Raw genomic sequence first — 22,022 nt, 5'->3', positions numbered from 1 at the left:
AAAAAAAAAAAGTTTTATTTTATAATAAAGCTCTTTATATCCTTTTAAATATCCTTGAGGAACAGACTTTTTCCAGCATGATGTTTTTCTTAGCTAGGCTGTGAATATGAAACTTGAACTAAACACAAAGGAAACAATAATTTATTTCTGCCGGGAAATATCTTCAAAAACTGGCCTGCAAAACAGGCTGGAAGTGTGACTTTTCTGCTGGGGGGTTTCAGTAGTGCTGGTTTCAATAGTGCTGGTTCAATAGTGATGGGATTTTGTTCTCTTGTTATCTTGTGTGTGTCCTTCAGGGAGAAGAAATGAAAACTCTGCTTCTGACCCACACAAATGCTGGGAAAACCAAGTCCTTCTCCCCATGCTGCATGGCCCATGTGTTACCTGTGACTAAAGGGAGGATGTGAGGTAGTCCCAGAGACAGGGGAAAACTTGGAGCCTGGCCTCCACGACTCCACCTCCGGTGAGGAGCTCTATATAAATTCGAGGTGACTGTCTTCTGGGACGTTGTATTTAGCTTTATGCTCCTCAAAGAGCTTGCACAGCTCTTCCAGGTATTTCTGGTGGACTCGATCAACTTCTTCCTCGGAGGGCTTGTACTTCTTCTGCACTGGGATCGGTTTCCCAACTGGAAAGGAAGCACAAAGATTCGGTCAGGTCCCTCTGGATGCTTAGCGTGCCTTATCCCAGAGGTGGGTGCCACTTTTCCAAGGACACGGTGGGCAGATCAACAGGACTGGTCGTGTCTTCTCTGGGAGACAGCACAGCCAAGGGGGTGGGAGGTGGAGGTTCAGCTCTTGCCTCTCCTGGGTCTCATCTCTCTTTGCCTCAGTTTCCCCACCTGCAGAGTTGGTTGATACCCTCTGCAAAGCTCTTTGAAGTGAAAAAAGATGCATCCCCATGCACTCCCTACAGCTACTCGTAACATCTCAATTACTTTTTTACCAGGGCTAAACTAAATAATTTGATTGCCAGCACTGGAAAAAACCCTTCCCATCTCCCACAGTCACCAGCAGCAGGGGACAGGGAAGGCCCTGAGCTACCTCTCTTGCTCTGTGCTCTTCCCCTAATTGTGTTTGCCAAGCGGCAGAGGGCTCCGTCATCGGGTAAGAGTGCTCCTCATCAGCCTAATGAAGATCCTTTGTGATACTGCTGTAAAACCATTGAGACAATCCAACCGGGTTGTAAAACAATTAGGAGTAATTGCTGGCTGTCAAACCTGATCAGTGGGGTGAGCTCTGGCCTCTCCAAACAGCCTCTGTAATTAGGCTGATTCGCAGACCATCAACAGCGCTGAGGATCCAAGCTTGGAGTTGTTGAAAGCGGATGGAATTTCACCAAAACCAACAATTTTCTTGAGGCTTGGTATGGTCTCTGGTCAAACCAGCCCTGCTTGTTCATGGGGTTTGTTATTGGGGGTAGGTTGGGGTTTGTGGCTGCACCTGCACTCGGTGCTGAGCAAACCTGCAAACCACGTTGGTGTTGTCCTACTTGTGCTTCTGGAATCAGCTTGGAGGAAGTTCAACCCAAATCTACCACAGGGGTTCGCACCCAGGAGGTGTGCTGGGGCTGGGGTTGGCAAAATATTTGCTCTGAGACTTTCTCATTGCAGTTGAGATGGGCTGGGTTGTGCAGCAAGACGAAGCCTGGGTCCCAGAGCAGTGTATGTAGGGACCCACGTGTTATTCTTTCTCTGGGCTATCTCATTTGCTCTGAAGATGCTCCAACACCACATTCAGCTGAACTCATCATGTCACAGCCTCCAGAGCTGCCCACAGGCTCAGGCACTCTCCCCCAATTACATTTTTAAGATTTTCTTTGCATCTTTTGCTGGGGAATTTTGCTATCTTAGGGAAACCCTGTCCTAAAACCAGGAGCTTTTTATAAAAAGCTATGTCTAGTCTGGAAAGCCAAGATGGGTGAGCAGTTGGAGATGCTCAACAAATTGCTAGCCCATGGCATCTTGTGCTCTCTGGCATGGTGTCCCAGCCCAAAATAAATCCCTGATCCCCTCTTTGGCCAACCTTGTGCTGGGGAGGGACTTACCAACTGTGTAGATGGGCCGGCGGTAGGGGATCAGCCCGAAGCTGTACTGGAAGATGCCTCTTGCATGGAAGAGGGGAAGGGAGACGCCCATCACCTGCTGGAGCCGGTGCTGGAGCCGCCGCAGCCAGGAGCCCTTGGGGTTTCTCACTTGCTCAAAGAGGTCGTTCTCCCCGAATGAAAAAGTGGGGACCAGCGGGGTGCTGTGGGGAGACAAACCCAACATGTGGCCATGAAGATTAACAAAATCCATCCCCAGACTCCTTCACCACCCGCTCAACTCACCAGGAACATCCCAGTGACCACCCACAGCCCAGAGCATCCCTCCCCAAGCAGCCCCTGACCCCATCCCTTGCATCACCCTTGCTTGATGGCCACACGGACAAATCCCTTCCTATTCTTCAGCAGCAAGGTGTAGGATCCCGGGCGGGCATCCAGAGCCTCCTGAGCCCCACCAACGATGATGGTCAGCAGGTTCCCCCCACCTGGCCTCTGCAGCACGTGGGATGCACTCTCCTTGTCAGAGGACACAAGGCCTGGGAGGTAGAAAGGAAGAAAAAAATAACAACCTGGCTAACTGTGTTTTCCTCCCATTTTTCCCCATTATCCAGCTCTGGAGAGGTGCTCAGTGTTTACTTGCACAGTTTTCCTACGCTCTGGTAAATCTCAGCCCAGCTCTCCAGAGCGCTGCTGGATTCATGCATGGCTCTGCCCTGTTAATACATTTTTTATTTGATTTTTTTTGCTGTCTGGCCTACAAGCGAGAAACAGGGAAAAAAACATAGGAAAAAAGTAAACTGAAAACTAGCTGCAGGGAAAATCTGTTTCAGCTTGTTGTCAGATTAAACCATGTCCCACCCTGAATCCTTCCAGAGTCAGTGAAATGTTGGCTTAAAACACAGGAATTTCAGTGCCTGTTGTTATTTAAAAGTGACATTTGGTGCAGTTTTGCCCCCCCTGATGTTATGTGCTTACAAAAATTAGAAATCTGTAATTCAGAACCAGCAAAACAATGTTGTTTTGGTTAAACAGAAAACTTAAAAAACATAAAACATACTTTTCTGTTTAGTAAACAGAAAACTAGCTATTTAACTTCAGAGAGACTTTGGGTGCCACCTCCAGTGCCCAAGTCCATGGATGGGATCAGGTTGGCCACAGATGGAGACAAACGCTCCCCTTGATCATCTCAAGCCTCCCTGGTGCTTTCACCCTTCTTTCCCCCAAAATCACCCAATTCACCCACTTTTCCCTCTGCTGTTGTGCTTACCTCCAGCCATCAGGTAGTCCCTGAGGAAGGGGACACGAAACCACATGGAGAGCATCATCAGGTGCGGGGTGATGCCCGGGAAGAGCGTGGAAAACCCCGAGGCCTCCGTGCAGAAATTGAGAAAGGCTCCCACGGCCAGCACCCCGTGGGGGTGGAATCCCATCAGGTAGTTCTGCCTGGGGTCCAGCTCCGCCGTCTTCACCAGCTGGGCACAGGGATGGGCCATGGGTTAGTGCCATCACCTTGGGGATGGAGCATTGGCTATGGAGAGCTGGCAGCGGGGCTCTTGGGGGGGTCCCTGGCACCCACCGTGCCTTCTGCTGGGAAAGGTCAACTGAAAAACTCCAATTTTTTTTCCCTACGATATATTTTGTTGCCTGTTTTTGTATTTTCCCCCATCCTGTGGCCCAAAATGACTGTTCCAGTGGCACAGTTCTTTAATTTTAGACTCATAGATTGGGTTTGGAAGGGGTCTTCAATGATCACCTAGCCCAACTTGATGATCTACACCTCCTACTAGATCTGGGTGCCCAAAGCCCATGCTGCTTTAATCTGGCCTCAATGCTGTTGGGAACCTCTTTTCTTTAAAACCTCCTCCTGTCCATTTTCCAATAAGGAAAAGAAATGTGCTCGGTGTGCTTCTCCCCGCCAACCCTTCAAGTGCCCCACTCCTGTCCGTAGGCAGGTTGCAGCTAATGGTGCGTGCACTTTCGTGGAAGAGAAAGGGTGAGAGTCACGAGGGTCTGTTTTTAACCTTGTCACATCACGGCCAATTTCCCACCTGTCCTACAGCACTGTTGACTGTCCGTCTGTGCCTGCTGCTAATGAGGGGAGCGAGCAAACAACGGTGCCTGGGTGTAGAGGTGGGCAGAGGGGGGCTGTGGTGATGAGCCCCTGCCATGATGTGCTCATTTTTTGAGTGATTTCAGCTCGTTTCCCTCATTGTTGGCCTCCTGCCTTTTGTCCCTGTGTGAGAGAAGAGAAGAGAAGAGAAGAGAAGAGAAGAGAAGAGAAGAGAAGAGAAGAGAAGAGAAGAGAAGAGAAGAGAAGAGAAGAGAAGAGAAGAGAAGAGAAGAGAAGAGAAGAGAAGAGAAGAGAAGAGAAGAGAAGAGAAGAGAAGAGAAGAGAAGAGAAGAGAAGAGAAGAGAAGAGAAGAGAAGAGAAGAGAAGAGAAGAGAAGAGAAGAGAAGAGAAGAGAAGAGAAGAGGGAGGCTCTGTCCTAGGATTGCAGCCATGCTCCAATTTATGGGGGTGACAGCACTGTAGCTTTCAAAACTATTTTTCAAACCAGCAGCCAAGTGAGGCTTACAGGAGGAATTGCTTTGGCTACACGTAACCAAGCAGTTCCTTCCCAGCTCTGTTTCTGAGTGCTCATGTTTCCTCTTGATGCTTTCCACTGAGATCACCCTGTGATGTATTTTACCTGTGGTAGTGCATACCTATTTTCAGCTGCCAGATTTTTCATATTTCTCTGCATTACCACATTATTATTATTTTTTATTTTTTTTTTTTTTAGGCTATTTATGGCAACAAACAAAGCCAAAAGCAATGCCAGTTGTTTTAGCAATGCTCCTGGATAGCACATCTGCTTCTGATACGTGAATCTTTGCATCCCTAGTGGCCTCAATGCCATTAAATCTGTATCCCCACCAGCCATAGCTTTGGGCCTTTAGAATCACCTATGATTTATGGGGCTTGAACCTAATCCATGTATCCAGCTCCTGGCTCTAAGCCATGAGCAATAAGAGGGTAGGAGCCTGGTTGCTCAAGGGTTGATGGATCTAGTCGATGTATCTGCAGCAGCACTGCCCACACCTGAGTGGCTTTGGTGATTTAATTGCCTCTTCCAGCTTTGTAAACCGGAGGGGAGGGAAGGTCCCCGTCCTTGTCACAGTGTCTGCTCCTGGTTTGGGCCAGAGCTTACTGAGAAACCAAGGAGCTTGAACAAGGTCAGAAAGGAAACCTGTCGCAGACAAGAGACCTGGGCAACGTCCCTTAAGCCATAGGTCAGTCCCCTGAACGCCAAACCACCCTTCTGGAAACTCTTTAACGCAGTAACTCAGTCCTCCCACTTGTTTTGTCCCTCTGTTTGTTCACTCCTTCCTCCTCCTGCCAGAGGTCACACACAATGGGCTGCTCCCTCTCCTCCAGGGAAGTTAACACCTGACACCACACGGCCCACATTTTGTCCGTTCTGGCCCCAAAATGCTTAACTGGTCTGCCTGGGGGCTGCAGGGCTGGGGTTGAGGTGCAGAGGGGTGGCACTCTCCTCCTCCTCCTGGCTCCTGCCACTTCTGCACCTGCCGGATAGTGCCTGCTGCCCCGGGCTTTCTGGGTGAGTTGAGCTTTTAATCATTGCCAAAGGACTCGAGGGTGCAGCCAAGCTGGTTTGTGTGCAAACATCTAAGGGAGACAAGATCTTGGCACAGAGTTTTCTTAGTAGGGCGAGACCAGTTTCTGATCCCGGTGCTGTCTGCTGGGTGCCAAGCTAATGCCTATGACCCGTGGCCCCAAGGCAAAGAGCTGCTGTTGGCTTTTAGTGGTGGGTTTGGGAGGCTTGGGTGCAGGGCAGAAAGCCTTCTCCATCCCAGATCTGCAGTTATCACAGCCCTCCCAACTCAAACTTTAATTTGGATTTGAAGGATGGGGTCTGCTTTACCCTTCCCCATGGATAAATGCTTTGATAGCTGCAATTGTTCAGTGCTCCCAGTGACTTCTCGGTAGCAAACCCTCCCCTTACCCTGTCTACACAAACATGGGTCCAAGAGGTGGGTGAAACCCTGCCCCAGATCCCCCGGCTCCTACCGAGGACTGCTGAGATTTGCCCCACGTGCCATCCTCAGCCACGTTAGGGGACTGCACGCGCAGAACTGCAGCTCTGATAAGAGACCACGTAGCGGTGAGGATCTCAGGCATACTTAATTTTAAACTGGATTAGTTAAACCGCATTAACATCCCCAGTAGATGCTCTTAGCTGGAATTAAAGTGGCCTTCGTTTGGTATTTGTTTTGGATTTTTAATTCATTTTGGAGGGGAATTAAGCTAATTGGAATTAGGGCTTCTGAGTGACTGTATCAGCACAGGAGTTCAGCGCTGGTCTAACGAGGAGGTTTTAATTCACCCCTTGAGAAGTGGCTGGGGGTTTTTGGGTGTCACCTGGACTGTTTTGCTCCAAATGCAAAAAAGCAGGAAGCTGGTGTGAAAATAAATCCCTCCCTGAGCCCAGAGGTTTACACCAGCGTGTCCTGGGGACAGAGCGATTCCCAGCCCCAAAGCCAGCCTTGTCTGTAGGGCTGGAGGGAGCCAGAAGTGCTTAAGTGGGGAATTAGAAGGAGCCAGGCTGTGATGAGCATGGGTGCTTGCAGATATTGCAACGCTGCTATTGTATTTCTATCCCACCCTGACCCCAAACTCCACTTTCAATGATGCTATACCCATTCATCTGCTTTTAAGCAGGGTAAACTTCTGTTCAATTTTACTCTAAGCAAAGACCCAGGTGCCTTGCTGTCCACCAGGCACCTCCAAAGAGCATCTCCCATGGGAGGAGGCATGCAGCCAGTGTCTCTGCAGGATGAAACCACTGGAGGAACAAAGAAGGAGGAATTTAACCAAGAAGGGAGGTGGGCAGGTCACTTGGCTGTGCGCTGTGTTTGCCTTCTTCTCTCCTCAACCAACAGAAGGAAGCCAAATGAATATCCAAGAGTGCTCAAAATCAGAAAATATATTTAACGTCACGGGCCACGACACAAGATCCCCAGTTACACATAGTACCCTGCTCCCAGGAAAAGACAGAGAATGTTCCTGGCAAGCCCTGGTTCACGAGGGCTTGGACCTCTCCCACCCTGCAACGCCTCCTACGTACCCCAACACACAATAACCCCAGTCATGGTTTATGCAATTGTGAGAATGAATGAGCTAAGGGATGGAACCATCCCAAAGCAGAGCTCCTAGGGGTCTGCAAAGTCTCCAGTGATGCGTTTTATTTCTGCAAACAGCAACGAAAAGAAAGCCAACGAGTGGCCAAGCACAACGGCAGAAGTGGAGGCTCTGCCAGGTGCTGTGGATAACCAGGTCCAGCTGGCACTTAGATAACCCCACAGCCGGTCAGAAATCTCCTGTGGCTCCTCAAGAGAGGGAAACAGCACCATGAAGACCACAGGGACCTTCTCCACACAGTAGGAACCTCTCAGGTTGCCCCAAATAAAGCCGCTGGGAGCCTGCTGGGGTTGCTGTGAATGATGACAGAACATGAAGACAAGATTTGTCTCTCTAAGTCCTCCCCTTTTGCACATTCCTGGTGCTTCTCAGAGGAGGTTAACAATGATGCTCCTCAGAGGAGGCAGGCGGGTGACAGCAGCCTTATGCTGGCTGGAGGGGTTGGGGCTGGGGAGAAGAAGCAGTGAAGGTGTGCGATTTCTTGGCCACATGATGAAGGAATTTGTTCTTATTTTAGCACTGGGTATATTCTTCATGATAAAGGGGCCACGATGATAACAGATGATCCTTGTGGTGGAGAAGGAGAGGTGTGAATGGAGATGAGGGTTTGGGCAGAGACCTGGCAGTGGCAGGCACATTACTGCCTGTTTATTGAGCACAGCATAGGTAGGGCCAGCCACGGTATCCAAAATCTCTCTGGAGGAACCATCAACCCCCAGCAGGCATCACCGATACCTGCTCAACCACGGACTGCCCGGAGAGATTCATTTTGGGATATTTCCCCCACTTCTAAGACCCAACTGAGCCCAACATGTACTGCAGTCATATCATGTGGTTATGGAAAGGAAAGGGAAGGGAAGGGAAGGGAAGGGAAGGGAAGGGAAGGGAAGGGAAGGGAAGGGAAGGGAAGGGAAGGGAAGGGAAGGGAAGGGAAGGGAAGGGAAGGGAAGGATTGAAATACAGGGGGATGAAGCAGAAATAATCTTTCTGGGCAAGGTCTTGGGCACCCCCCTGGATTTTCCACGCTTTATTTCTCACCTGCCTTTTAAAATCACCCCAAATCATTCGGATCCTGCCTGACCCTATTATCGCCAATCCCCTAACTAAAATAGGCTGAGCTCCAAGGAGCAAAACCGAGCAGCAAAGCGTTGTTTTTTTTTTTTTTTTTTGTTTTTTTTTTTTTTTTTGTGCACGGGTAGGATCGGCAGAGGGTGCTCCTCGCCCGCGCTCGCAGCCTGCAGGCTCCCGCGTGGCAGACGCTTGCTGCAGCAAAGTGCGACTTCTCTCTGCCTTAATCCCCCGAAAACAGATGCTCGTCTCAACCTCTCTTCCCTTCCGCAGCCGTCAACATGCCCCGAGATCCTGTAAAAGCAGCGTTTAAATCCCCTCCTTGAAATACCAGAGGGCAGAGCGGCGCAGGCAGCTCTTGCTGCCTCCCCACCTCCAAACCCTGACACTTGACCAGGGATTGGGGAGGATTAGGAGCCACGTTTAATCTTCCCAGAATACCTAATCCTCATGGGGCTGAACGAACTCAATCTACGCACAAACACAGCCCACGGTGCTGGGTGCCCCCCAAATCCCGCTTCCAATTTATCCCCATTCTTGCTGGTTTTTTTTTTTTGGGCGGGGGGAGCGTGAGGCTGGGTGTGCTCAGACCAAGCTCAGGTCCTTGTGAAAGTGGTGTATGGGATGGGAGAAAAAAAAGTTTCTTTACAGTGCTTAATTTCCATGCTGCTAGGAGCAAATCAGCCCATGCTCGGAGGTATGAAATGGTCTGCCACACAAGGAAAAAAACACATTTGGGGAAAAAAAAAGCTAGGAGGTGGGGTATGAAACAAGGCAAGTTTTCCACCGTGCTTTTTTGGACCCTCTGTGACTTCTATACCAGCAAGGACAAAGGCTCCTCCAACCATCCCTGGGGGTGTTAAAGGAGAGATTGGACGTGGTGCTTGGGGACAGGGCTTGGTGGTGACATTGGTGGTAGAGGGGTGGTTGGACCAGATGATCTTGGAGGGCTTTTCCAACCCTAATGATTCCGTGATCCTATGAAACCCTGCCTGTCTGCACCCAGGACCAGTAAGCTGCAGCCAAAACCAGTAGCCATGCTCCCTCTGCTGGTCTTTCCTCCTGGCAGTGCCACCCAGGGAAGGAAGGACAGACGGACAGCCCCAGGAGGGGCTGTACACGGCTAGAAGAGGTGTCTCTGGGCTCAGGTAGCAGCTATGTGTTAGCAGAGAGGTTGGTCTGACACTGCTCAAACTGAGGCTTATGGCCAGAAACAAACGACAGAATATATATTAAATATAGCCACCTGGATAGCTCGCAGCAATTCTAGCCTTGAAATAATTACTCAGGAACCCATTTGGGGTTTCCTATTAAATGCTGCAATGCACTATGTGTCCTTTATGGTAAAACCCATCAGGAGCTCTCCTGGCTTGGGTTCCCATCCCTCCCCAGGAGACTCTGATGTACTTTTGGGGGGCTTGCCTTGCAGCTTAACCAAAAACCCTTAAATCACTGCAAAAGCTCCCAATAAGGGCCCTGTACAAGGGCCTGGAGAAGCCTGGCTAGCTTTTGCCAGCTTCCAGCACAAAATTAAATCATCTCCAGCAGTGAGGACAGAGGTGATGGTCCAGTTAAGCCCAGCACATCTATTTCTACCAGTTGTACCCTGATCTGGTGAGAGGCGATCCCTGTTTGCACACTACCACTAACTGGACACAGTCGCAGCCTTTTGCTTCTTCACCTGCACCACCCCAAGAGGCATACCGGGATGGGATGAAAATTAAAATGAGGGGTGGTGGAACAAAGGAGAAATCAAAAAACTCTGCTTTTCCTGGCGCAACATTTGATTTTGGAGTATTCTGGAGGTGGTTCCTCCAGAACAGAGTGGTGTTTCCACTCTGATGACAAGGAGCAATGTTTGCTGGGACACGCTGTCTGTGCAACAGGGTGGTGGCGTGGCAAGGCCAACTTTTTGCCTGCAGCACTAGGGTCAGTATGCTACTGAGCTGTGACTTGCAAAAAGGGGTGACATGACATCAAAAGACACACTTCAGGCACCATCATTTTGGTGGCAGATATGCCCAAGTGAGTTGCTGTAATACAAACATGCATTGGATCAATTCAGAAATGGTAAGAGATCCAGACAGACCCCACCTATTCTTTTTTGTTGTTGCTGTTGTTCAGCCCTGATTTCTGCCCTGAATTAACCTCCTTGCTTTCAGGGCTTGCTTTATCATGTGTCTTTCAAGAAAGGGCAGTGGCAGCAGCAGTCCAGTCCAAGCATTATAGAGGATGTGCACTAAAAGATGCCTTCCAGAGAAAAATTCCCTGTATGGCAAGTCACAAGCTGCAAGGGAGATGTGGACATTGGACAGTGCTGACTTTGGCACTCAGCTGCAATGTTTCCTCTAGGGAATTATCTTTTAAATTCCCAGAGTAAAGCGTGGCTTGATTTACCCTGAAAACACTCTCCCTTGCATAGCCCATGCTGCTGCCTTGCTCAGATACACACAGACCTGTGATGGCTCGGGGGCAGGACTTCATTGTGGTCCATGCATTTGTGTCATGCCAGGGGGAAACTAAATAAAGACTGAGGGTAAAAGCCTGCCACATGCATTAAAGTAAGTCAGAAAATATGAAAATCCCTTTCAGGGGAATGGCATCTCTATGACACTGGCCAGGACAACTCTGCTTTGACCATCCAGCCTCTTCTCCAGTGGAGAAGGCTGACCTTGCAGGCTTTGGTCAAAATATGTCTCTACATCCACTGGGTAAGTGCTGGGCACAGAAGAGCAGATGAATTGCAATATATCATGGGAAATGGGCCAGGGGAGATGTCCCCATCTGCTGGAATGCAGCAAGGTTAAATGGGTGCGTAAAAGGTGATTAAAGGATGTGATTGGGATGATATTGGGTCATGAAGTCATTCGGAGAGCTGGGAGGACAATTTTGGCCTCCTGCCTTCATCGCTGACCTCCAAACACCTCCTCCCCATGCCACCTCCAAGCACAAAGGAGGTCCTGAGGCTGGCCCTTAGAGTTTGGTCCCCAAAATCGCTAAAAGCCAAAGGGATCGGCAGCGCTCACCGTGACGGGGAAGTAGTCCCTCATGTATCTCCAGACGATGCTGTTCCGTAAGAGCTGGCTCCGTCTCCCTCCTCTGCTGGGTGCTTCCCTGTCCGTGAGCCACCACGCGGCGTAGAGGGCACTGAGCAGCCAAAAACGTGTGAACAGGAGGCCGATGAAGAGAGCTACGCAGCACTGTGCTGGGAGGAGAGAGGGAAAAGCAGCGGTGAGTTGGGGGGATGAGTTAGGTGGGAACGGTTAGGAATGGTTCTCCTGAAGGGACTCGGTTTGTTTGGCCCTCACATGGAGCCCAAGCTTGAGCTGAGCTCAGTTCTGGATTATTTTATCATTGTAAGGCACCTTTGATGCAAAGAGATGTTGTTTTATTTTTCCTATCTGCCCCAGGAACTGCAGAGCAGCTTAACCCCAGTCCTCACAGAGCCATCTATTTCTCCAAATGTCTCCATCTCTTTCCCCCTCTTCCCTCCAGACTGATGGACTTCTGTCTGCAGAAGGTCTTGCAGACCCCATCTCCATTCCTTTGCTCCAACCTCTGCCGTATTAATGTCTGTGTTTTATCCCAATGCTCCTGTTAACATCCCCAGATGGTACCTGGCGTTTTGGGATGGCAGCAAACCAGGGCACCGTGTTCTGTCTGCACAACCCTGACCACTTTGTCCTGACCCACGGTTTCCTCATTTTGAATTACTGTCCACGATTATTTCATTTTTATCTTCCCATGTATGAGAGTTTACTTTTTATTGATTTTTTCTTTCTTATTGATTCTGGACCTTTTCCTCCACTTCTTGGGCTCACTTTAAGCCCTAATCTTGGCCTGCAGAGGATTTTCAGTCCTTTCAGCTTGGTGTCATCACAGATTTTATAAGCATGCTCTACTTCATTCCCCAACTCATTAATGACTTGGGACTTTCCCAAGTCATTAAAGACCTTCCTGCGTTGCTTCCAGTCAGTGCTCAGCGTTGTCCTCTACCTCCTGCCTCCCTCTCACCCTGCGTTTTGGCAGGAAAACAAGAGAAGAAAAGTCTGTGTGCCAACAAGCATCGTTTGGCATATCAAATCCCACCCGAGCCCAGCACTGGGTGTCTGCACAGAAACTGGGAAGCACTGGTGACCACTGGGTAAAGCAGATACCCTGCAAAGTGCCTGGGAAATAGCAGAGCTGTGTCCTCTCCACGTGTCCCCCTGGAAGCCTTGGTGGCCCTGTCCCTTAGGGTGCTGTCTGAGAAGGGAAAGACTGAGCAAAAATAATGTATTTGCCTTCCCCAGCTCATGGATTACACCGTGGGTGGTGTTTTCTGTGTTTTGTTCTACCAGAGAAGAGGTATATGACGCTATATATTGAGGTCTCCTTTTAATTCCTTGTTGCTTTTACTATGAAGGGACCAAAGGACGAGCCTCAATGCAGTTTTCTCTAAAAAAAAAAATGTGTTTTTCTATGATGCTGTCCCTGATGCCTGACCTCTTTCAGGTTTTGGGAGCATTTCACGTGTTCTCGGAGGAAGAGAATATCTTGATAAGGATAAGTAGATTTGGTCTGCAGTCTATTTTTGTCGTAAGTCGCCCTGATCCCGGAGCTTTGTGTGTTCGAACAAATAAACGCCACTTTTTTAAAGTGCTGGCATGATGGTACTGATAATTCCTACTGGGAAAAAAATAATAATAATAATTAAAAAAAAGGAATAATCTAACAGGATCCTAAACCTTCTTAAAGCTGAAATGGGATTTCATGTCCTCATGCATGCAGAAGCACTGCAGGGAGCAGTGTTTGTATGGGAAGGAAAAAAGCAAGCACCTGGGTGCAGAGCATGGGGAAGCACTGCAGAGCTCTGCACAGTTCCTCAAAGCTCCAGGTCGGGACAAACTGCTGCTGCTGGTGCCACTCCTTTGAAAAGTCACAACCACAATCTCGATAACTCTCAAGGAAAACAGCATCCAACATAAAAGGAAGCTCCAAGGTCCAGACGACGCACAAGCGCTGCTCGGGGAGGTCGCAGGCTGTGCTGCACCTACCAGCCAGGTCATCACATCTGCTGCAAAGCTGTGCAATGCCTGATTCTCCTTTTATCACGCCGTGCAAAGCTCAAAGTATGCCCTGCACGGTGGAGGAGTGGCTGCGGTCCAGCTCCAGGCACTTATCGTCCAAGTTCAGCTTTATCTTGCAGCATATAGTAATTAATTTCTCCCTCAGTTCATCTGTGATGCAACGTTTTTTGGCAGGGCGGGATTTGCACGCGGTGACCTTCACTCAACATTAAGTGCTTGTAAAATCTGATGGCGTTCTGCTTGCTGCAAGAGAGGCACCCATTCCTGTGCCAGCACGGACCCGACTTGCTAACACACACCCGTGTGTCCTCTCCTCAAACTCTTCAACACGAGCAGAGCATCCCCGATCCACAAGGCACTGAAAAATAACATCCCATGGGAGAAAGGGCCAAATCCTGCAACCATTTGAGTTAAGGGCTAGAGATAAGGATCTTGCTGCAGGACCGAGATTTGTTTAGGTTTCTACAGATCCCCAGGCTTTCCTGACTCAAGGAAGATGAGGAAATCCACGGGTTTCTTGCCTGCCCTTCCCTCGACCAGCAGCCACTTCAGAGCTGCGCAGATGACAGCCGTATTTTCCTTGGCATCTGCTTTCCTACAAACAACTGTCATTTTCTGGGCTCCCTGCCAGGCATACACTTTAAAGGATATAACGAACATGGCATTAGGCCCTCGGCCAGGGAATCTCAGCAGATATCTCCCTTCTGGGGCCAAACTGCAGCCGACATACTACCCGCCGTGCCCACACAGCAGTCCAAAAAGGGCCATCAGGTCTCAGGAAAGCTTCTGGAAGCGATGGCAGCCTGCATGGTGATGGGGATGGGGAGAAACCTGCAAATCCCCAGGTCATTTGAAACCAGTCTTTGAGCCACATCAGGTGGTGCAAATCCAGCAAGGATGGGGACTGCAGGTGCATCAGGCTCACACATAGCAGTGGGATGTGGTTATAACATTGCCTTTACAATTATATTTTTTAAGGGGAAGGGAGGGGAATATTATTTCCAGTATTCGGCCATAGCATCCCTACAATACCCACCTCTCTGCCCCATAGTCCCCTTGTTTCCCAGCCCCAAGCTCCAACCTTTCAGGCCGCCTGGCTTATGTCTTTATGAGACTTTCGAGGAAGGCATCGTCACGGGTCTGAGGGCACCGTGTCCTTGCAATCACATCAGTTTGGTTATCTGGAAATGGCCAGATAATCCTAGGCTGGGCCGAGACTGTCTACAGCCCTATCTGCACTGCCATGGAAAGCAAGGAGACACCCCTTCAACCTAAAACCAAAGGGCCCTTGGCAAGGAGAGCGCCATACAGACCCTAAACCTCACATTTTCTGTTCAGGCCAGGCGCCAGGAGGTTTCTCTGCCCTTGTCCATGGTGAGGTGTGTGGATATTTTGTTCTCCAGGACCTGGCACCTCACATCTCCATGGACATAGGGGAGGCAGAAAAGAGAAGGCACATCCACATGGACCTGATGGCCTTCTTGGCTCCCCTCGCAGGCCGGGCACTTTACTGAGAAGGTTTCCCTCAAAGAAAGGGGCCTCCTGAAGGAAAAATGAAGTTTTTGGTGGTGGGCATCCTGGGTTAAGTAAATTTAATGTGAGCTGCAAGTCCCTCTCCAAAGGGAACCAAAAACCAGAGGAGGATGCTCTGCAGGGTTTATCTGCTGAGCAGAGGGGTGCAGAGGTTTCAGGATGCATCTCCAAAGGGAGATGAGATGCTACAGAGGTGGAAAAGAGCTGGATGGAAAAGGTCTGGGCATGCACTGCTGCTGGCTTGGCAGAGAGGTGAACCCTGCTGCACCAAAACCATGGGTATGCCACATATAACACACATATGTGCCATGGGCTCCGCGTGAGCCCTGAGCTATAAGCACATGGAAGACTTTTTTTGGCCAAGTCGACACAGCAACCACCTCCCATTAAAGAGCTGCTGGGCCCAAGACTGCTGCTCACCCAGAATTTGCTCGTTCAGCCTCAAATAAGGGGAACAGCTGCCTTCAGAAAGAGATTTTGGGCATCGCAGCAGCCCCAGAGCAGGTCAGACTCACGCTGCAGCTGCCAGGAGGATTTGCAAGATGCTCGTTGTGGTCCTCAGTGCCAGCCCAGAGCTCTCAGCACAGACGAGCCGAGGCTGTGGGCTACTCTCAGCCACCAAGGGGCTGACACACGCTGGCACTGCATGCCCTTTGAGCCAGCTTCACCGACTGGAAGGGTTCAAAGGCTGGCTGTGCTGTGCTGGCTCTGGAAAGACAGCGGGCACAGGACTCCTGCCCCTGCCAGGGGCTGGTTAGCGTGTTGGCGTTAGCTGGATAGCGTGATGGGTTAGCGTTACCCATCCTTGCACCATGAAATCCCCTTCCAGCAACCATCAGCATCCAAAATAGACGCGGAGAAGGAGAAACGAGCCCCTCGTGGGGATGCATTTGCACAGCCATGGCAACTGCAGCCCACGGCGGTGCAGCCGAAGGGCGATCTCCAGCCAAAGGGCTGCAGAAATGTCTGGCAGCAGGCGGCTGTGTGTTTTCGAGAGCCCTTTTCTGGCTGCAGAAGGAAGCATGGCTCTGTCTCAGTGAGGGAGGAGCAGATGGTGGTCCTGCCCTGCTCAAGGAGGAGCTGATCTCTGTGCCTGGGGGTTAAAAAACCTCCAAGATCATCAGGTCCAACCATCCCCCTACCAAAGTCACCCGCTAAACCATGCCCTAAGCACCACATCTTCACCTGGAGCAAGCCATGTTTTCCTGCAGGAGGTAGAATCTGTTTCGAGCAGATCCATGCTACCCTCTGACCACAAAGGGTTTCTCCTTTCTGCCCATCTTTTGGCTTTCATCTGGCTCCAGCAGTCATCTCCATCGCTGAAAAGCCAAGTGCCAGCCTTCTCCTGGTACCAAGGAGGGGCAAACCTACCGTGCAAGTTGTTTTGCTGGAAAATAACCATTAATACTCCTTAAGCCCTGGCTGCATCCATGCTGGAACACAGGACCATGTTTCTGCATCCCTTAACATCACGGCCACATCTCCACTGCCTTCCATCCCTGCCAGGCACCATGGAAGGAAACCTGGGGACAGGGGCAGGGAAAGAGCCAAAATGCACCCCAAAATGTCCCCAGTCTGGTTGATCATGTCCAGGGCTTCATGTTCCTTTCCAGATCTTTCCCAACATCCACATCTCCTTCTGCAGAGTGGTTTCCAGTATAGAATCTCGTAGAGTGTTGCTCAGCAGGGGCCAAGCCTTTGCCACAAAGCAGGCAAGCAGCCACACTGCCTGGACCAGTATGGTTGGACCAGGAGGTCTTGGAGGTCTTTTCCAACCTTACTGATTCTCTGATTGCCTGGTCCATCCTATCCATAACTGCACATCTCTCGTTTCCAACAGCAACCGATGCCCTCCACACAGCAACGAGTTTGTCATGGGCCCATATTGCTGCTGTGTTTCCTCTCCAATCTGCCTGGGTTTTCCCCCAAAACTGCTTTTTTTGGGGCAGGCAGCAGGGTCTGCACAAAGTGGGGTTGCAAAGTGGAGTCCCCGTGTTTTTTCCATTGCACCACCCCTCGGGCAGAGGAATGTCATTTGTCATGACTAATGTCATTTCTCATGACTAATGCTGAGTGGGGAAGCACTTTAGACCAGGAAAACATTAAACCTAAGGAGCAGAAGCTGAAACCCCCACAAGGCTGCATAAGACCTGAAGATATACCCAAGCACAGACACACAGCCTGGGGCCACCCTGCTGTGATCGGTGGTGGGAAGAGACAAAAACAATGAGGAGAAAGGAGATGCTTTGGTGAGATGGAGCCACCCATGCTGAAAGACAGAAGCATGTGTGTAGCATCTCCTGCTAGCCACTGGCCCTAACATGGCTTGTGAATCACTGCAGGCTCCCTAAATGCCCCTCTAATGCCTCTCTCCTTCAATCCCAGACCCTCAGTCTACTTGGGTTGGGGAAAAACCTGCTCTGGTTCCTCAGAGAGGAAAAAAGAGCTGCCTCTTACCTAGACCCAGGAAGCTGAAGACCCACTGGACCACCGACGCGGTCTGAAGCCTTCTCTGCAGCGGCAGAGAGAGCGGAGCGAACTCGATCTTCATCTTGTCTCTGCGTGTGCACCTCAGAAGGAGAAGGAAGCTCGGCAAGTGGCGAATGCAAAGTGCAAAGTCACCCGTCAATATTTACCCAGTCTTACAGTATAGGGGGTTGTGCAATGTGCAATGGCACGGGGAGGAGAGGGACGGTGCTGGGAGGTGTCACCAGCTTTGTGCCAATGTGAAAGTCACCACGTGGTTAGACGGTGAGGGTTTCAAGCTTTCCCCACCTCAATCTAGGAGTTAAACTCCTGTCAGGACCAAATTCTGCCTTCATGTGCCTGTCACCTTCAAATTTCACCATATTTAGGTGCTTCCAGGGATCATCAGACACTTGTGCATGTGAGCCAGGCACGACCACAAGTGCTTTATTGCCCCCTTGCCTACAAGCCCCCCGTGCATGACAGGTGGGGACAAGAAGAAGGGCCAAGCAAGGGCAGGACACTTGTATTTGCTGATGATACGGAGCTGAAGGGACCACGTGCAAGTCTCCTCCAGCACTGGAGCTTTGGAAAAGGAAAATCCAACCATCCTTCTTGCTGAAGCAACTGCAGGGAGAGCAAGAGAGAGATGTAAGGAAGGAGGCTATGGGAGCAGTATTGACTGAGGAAGGAGGAAAAATGCTTTTCTGAGGAGTGGCTTTATGATTCAAAATATGTAGTGTGTAGATAAAGCTCAAGGCTGTGCCTGCTGAGCGTGCAAAGGGCTGGGTGGGTTTCAGTGTGAGCCATGGAGGCGTGCAAACAGTGCACGGGTGTTTCACTGGGGTGCACGAGCAGGCTTACGCCTCTGCCAGAGGATGGATGGAGGATGGGAATGGATGGATGGGTGGATGGATGGATGGGTGGATGGATGGATTGGTGGATGAAGGGATGAAGGGATGGATGGAGGGATGGAGGGATGATAAAGGGGTGGGTGAATGAATGAGTGGGTGATTGGGTGGGTGAAAAGGTGGATGGACAGGTGGGTGGGTGGATGGATGAGGCAGATGGGTGTCCATGTGTATCCTTGCATAGCCTTACATGGCTGTATGAGAAAGGAAACACAGCCTCCTTTTTGCATTTCTGCCTCCAAGCAGGTGCACACGCTGCACCTTTGACAAGACACGTGCATCAAACTCCGCCCTACAATTTTTTGCGTGGAAAAAAAATCAGAAATTTGGGGAAAAAAAAAAAAAGAGTCCTTATAGAACTGACAAGCTGCTCAGGTAAACAAAGAAATCATCTCATGGGAGGACCAAGAAAACCAAGGGTCTTGTTGTAACCAGGATACAGAGTAATACAGCTAATAGACTGAACTAAACAATAAGCTGATCTGCTACAAAAGCACCGGCGTACATACAAAGGCGTTGCCTGCTTGTCTAAGGGGCACTTCAAATCCCCAAGCTCACCGTGCCCAGGAATTACAGAACAAAAGTAAAAACAACCCTTGGCAAAAGCAAATCAGAGGTGCTAGCCGACAAATAATCCTCCCCTTTGTCAGACCCTAGGAACACGCCAAGCTATACGGAATTTACAGCTTTTAGACTCCATTTTCCTGAGTTGTTACAAACCACACGGCTCTGGTAAAACCCCAAGGGCTCCTTTCCAAAAAACACCGGTTGCTTTCATTGAGCTAAATCTGGCCCAGGTGCCGCTTGCATCCCTCTCCTTCCCCATCCTTTGTCTCCAGGGCCTGTCTGCTTTGGAAAGCAAAGGAGGCTTTTAACCCGTTTGGCTCTGTTGCTTGGAGACGGGATGTTTCCTGGTGAGAAACCACCAGCGATTCCCAAAACGCCCTGCAGAGAGCTGCAGGTCCAGGGCTTTTGGTCCTCCTCCACTGTGTGTGCCCCATGGTGACTGGGGAGGTTCATGGGGGGACCAAGGAGGGGACAATCCTCGCAGTCCTGCTAGTGGGAAGGGTCCCACTCGGGCCCCAAGGGACACCCAGACAGCTGGGAAGGGTTTTCTGCTCCCAGATGTTTCGGGCTAAACCCCAAAGCTGTTGTGTCCCTGATTCCCTAAGCAGCTCTTTGCTTGTGGCTTATTATTACAAGAAAAAAAAAAAAAAAAAAAAAACACGTTTTGGATTTATTGATGTACAAGGCGGCTCCTCGGAAAAGCTGACCAAAGAGTGAAGCAAGGCTCAGCTGGGTAATAAATATTTATGTCCTGCTCTGCCTTGGGCATGTCATTTGCTTTTGGTATCTCTGTTTCCTTAAATCAGGAGAGAAAAATACTTATGAAGGCCTTCAAAATCTTCGGCTTAAATTAGAAAGGGCTCGGAGATTCCCAGACAGCCAGGAGGAGGCAAGAGAGATGCAGCTTTTTGCTGTGCTCAGGCTACATCCAGGCCTATGAAGGGGCTATTTTGGCCCATGTTAGCACCCCAAGCAACATCCAGGCCTATGAAGGGCTTATTTTCTCCCACGTTAGCACCTCAGGCTACATCCAGGCCTATAAAAAGGCTATTTTGGCCCACGTTAGCACCACAGGCAACATCCAGGCCTATAAAAAGGCTATTTTGGCCCATGTTAGCACCTCAGGCTACACCCAGGCCTATGAAAGGCCTATTTTGGATTGCATTAGCAGCTCAGGCTGCATCTAGCCCTGTGAAAAGCCTATTTTGGCCCACATTAGTACCTCAGGCTACAGTAAAGCCTGTGAAAGGCCTATTTTGGTCCATGTTAACACTTCAGGCTACATCCAGGCCCAAGACTCTCCTCTCTCTGCAGGGAGACACCTCCGAAATTCTCATCCTGCTTTTTATCAGTCCCCTTGTCCTGCTCTGCCTCTCTCGTCTTGCTCTCCCTTCCTGTTGCTGTATTATTTCTGACAGGAGAATGGAAGATGGGGGCGACAAATGAAAAAGGCACTTCTACCAGCTCTGCACTGCTTTATGGAGAGGTCCTGGTCCCATCGTGGCTCCCCCATCCTGGCTAAAGGGTCTTGCTGCCACTGGAGTCCCCTTCACAACTCTTAGTAGCCACGGGATCATCTCTGAGGAAAAAAAAGATATAGCAACAACAACAAAAAAATAAGACTTTGTGATGAAGCTGGGCTGGTGTGAAACCCCTCAGAAAGGAGCCATGCTTAATACAGAGCATGTATTAAGAGCAACCTTACCTCAGGTCTGCCCCTGCAGTGCCACAATCCTCTTGTCCCTGCTCAGTGGGAAGAGACGATAGGGGATGAGAAGAGTAATCTTTTATTTGGCAATGAGAAGATGCAGATTTACTCCCTAGATTTCTGTGTAACCTCCAGCAACTTTCCCTTCCTACACTTGGGTGATGATTTGCTGTTCAAGAGCAATGATAATGGTGGGAAAACTTCACTGGCCCTCAGATGAATCTCCAGCCTCTCCAGTACCACCCACAAGTAATCCCTACAAGTCCCATGGTAGCATCTCCTGGGGAATTTTGCTGCTGTTTAATTTACACTTATTAGAAGCCCCAGGGCTTTTAAACTTCAATTTTCTCAGTTTTTATAAGTTTCTCACCACTTCTCCTTATTTCCTGACATACTCAGGTACTTGCACACATGTGCTCTATGATATATCTTCAACCACATTCTCCTTGGCCCTTTCCTGCTCAGGTATTTATAGCCATTTATCCGATCTCCTATGGCTTATGTTTCATCTGAGAACATAGATTCCTTTAATTCCCTCAATAGGTCGTCCTCTGTAATCCCTTTATCAGCAGCCCTTGCGATTTCAGTTGATCAATGTCCACCTCCGAGTACGAGAAGGAACCCTTAATGCCCTGAGTCACCGCGCTGTGGGCTTTGCAATTCACCGAGCTTTGCAGATCAGCACAGCAGGGCGTCCCCACGAGATTGCATGGCCAGAAGAGAGCAGGTTCCACGTGGAGACCTGGCTGTGCTCCAGGATCAGGGCTGAGGAGGACTTGCAGGGGTGTGTGCAAGGAGCAGGGCAGTGGCACATACGGGAGGCTCCACTGCTGTCCTGCTCTGCTCTGCTAATAGGAGCTGGGTACAACCCCTGTTTGAGCCTCTTCTGGAAACTCCAGCACATGTAGGCCCCTCAGTCACACAGGAGGAGCTAGAAGCTCTCACCAGATCACTGTCCTTCTCTTCTAGCCATAGGCAACCCTCTTTTTCTTCTCCAAAGACCCTCAGTCACCCATACGGACTCCTAGATCCTCCCACCAGCCTAATTTCCCCTCCAGTGGGAGGCCAAGACATCAGGAGGAAGCTGAGGACGACCTTTTAGCAACTATCCAGCGGTTCCTCTGAGTCCCATCCCTTCTTGGCCCATCACTCTACCAGCAGTAAATGCATCTTCCTTGTGAGGCCCTCCTTGCTGGGGAGCCCCCCACTCACCAAGCTCATGGGACACCGTTGCATTGAGCTTTTTCTTTGTCTGTCCCCAGCTCTGGGTGGGACAGAACCCCACTTCTCCCTGCTGCTATTTATTTAATGCAGATCCTTTCAATAAACAGTCTTTCAGACATTACACCCTCCTCTACCTGGTGCAAAATCTCCATCAACACATCAAAATATGGAATTATTCTCTTTATGCAGCTCTCTGATATGGATTTCCTTTGGCTGCCATCCCCATTCGG

The 22,022-nt window shown here is 50.0% G+C and overlaps 1 protein-coding gene across 1 annotated transcript; it reads right to left on the bottom strand.

Moving 5' to 3' along the window:
• Positions 1–119: 119 nt before the first annotated feature.
• On the bottom strand, positions 120–17,532 carry MOGAT2 (monoacylglycerol O-acyltransferase 2). Its single transcript, XM_084494922.1, has 6 exons — positions 17,374–17,532; positions 11,341–11,519; positions 3,311–3,515; positions 2,405–2,579; positions 2,047–2,246; positions 120–628 (listed from the first exon to the last, which is right to left on the bottom strand). The coding sequence occupies exons 1-6, from the start codon at positions 17,465–17,467 to the stop codon at positions 474–476; spliced, it is 1,008 nt and encodes a 335-aa protein (XP_084351048.1). The 5' UTR covers positions 17,468–17,532; the 3' UTR covers positions 120–473.
• Positions 17,533–22,022: the final 4,490 nt, after the last annotated feature.

Source organism: Aythya ferina (assembly GCF_964211825.1).
Source record: "Aythya ferina genome assembly, chromosome: 1".
NCBI classification, from domain to species: Eukaryota; Metazoa; Chordata; class Aves; order Anseriformes; family Anatidae; genus Aythya; species Aythya ferina.
Note: the sequence above shows the minus strand (reverse complement) of the source record. Positions and strands in the feature narration are given on the sequence as shown.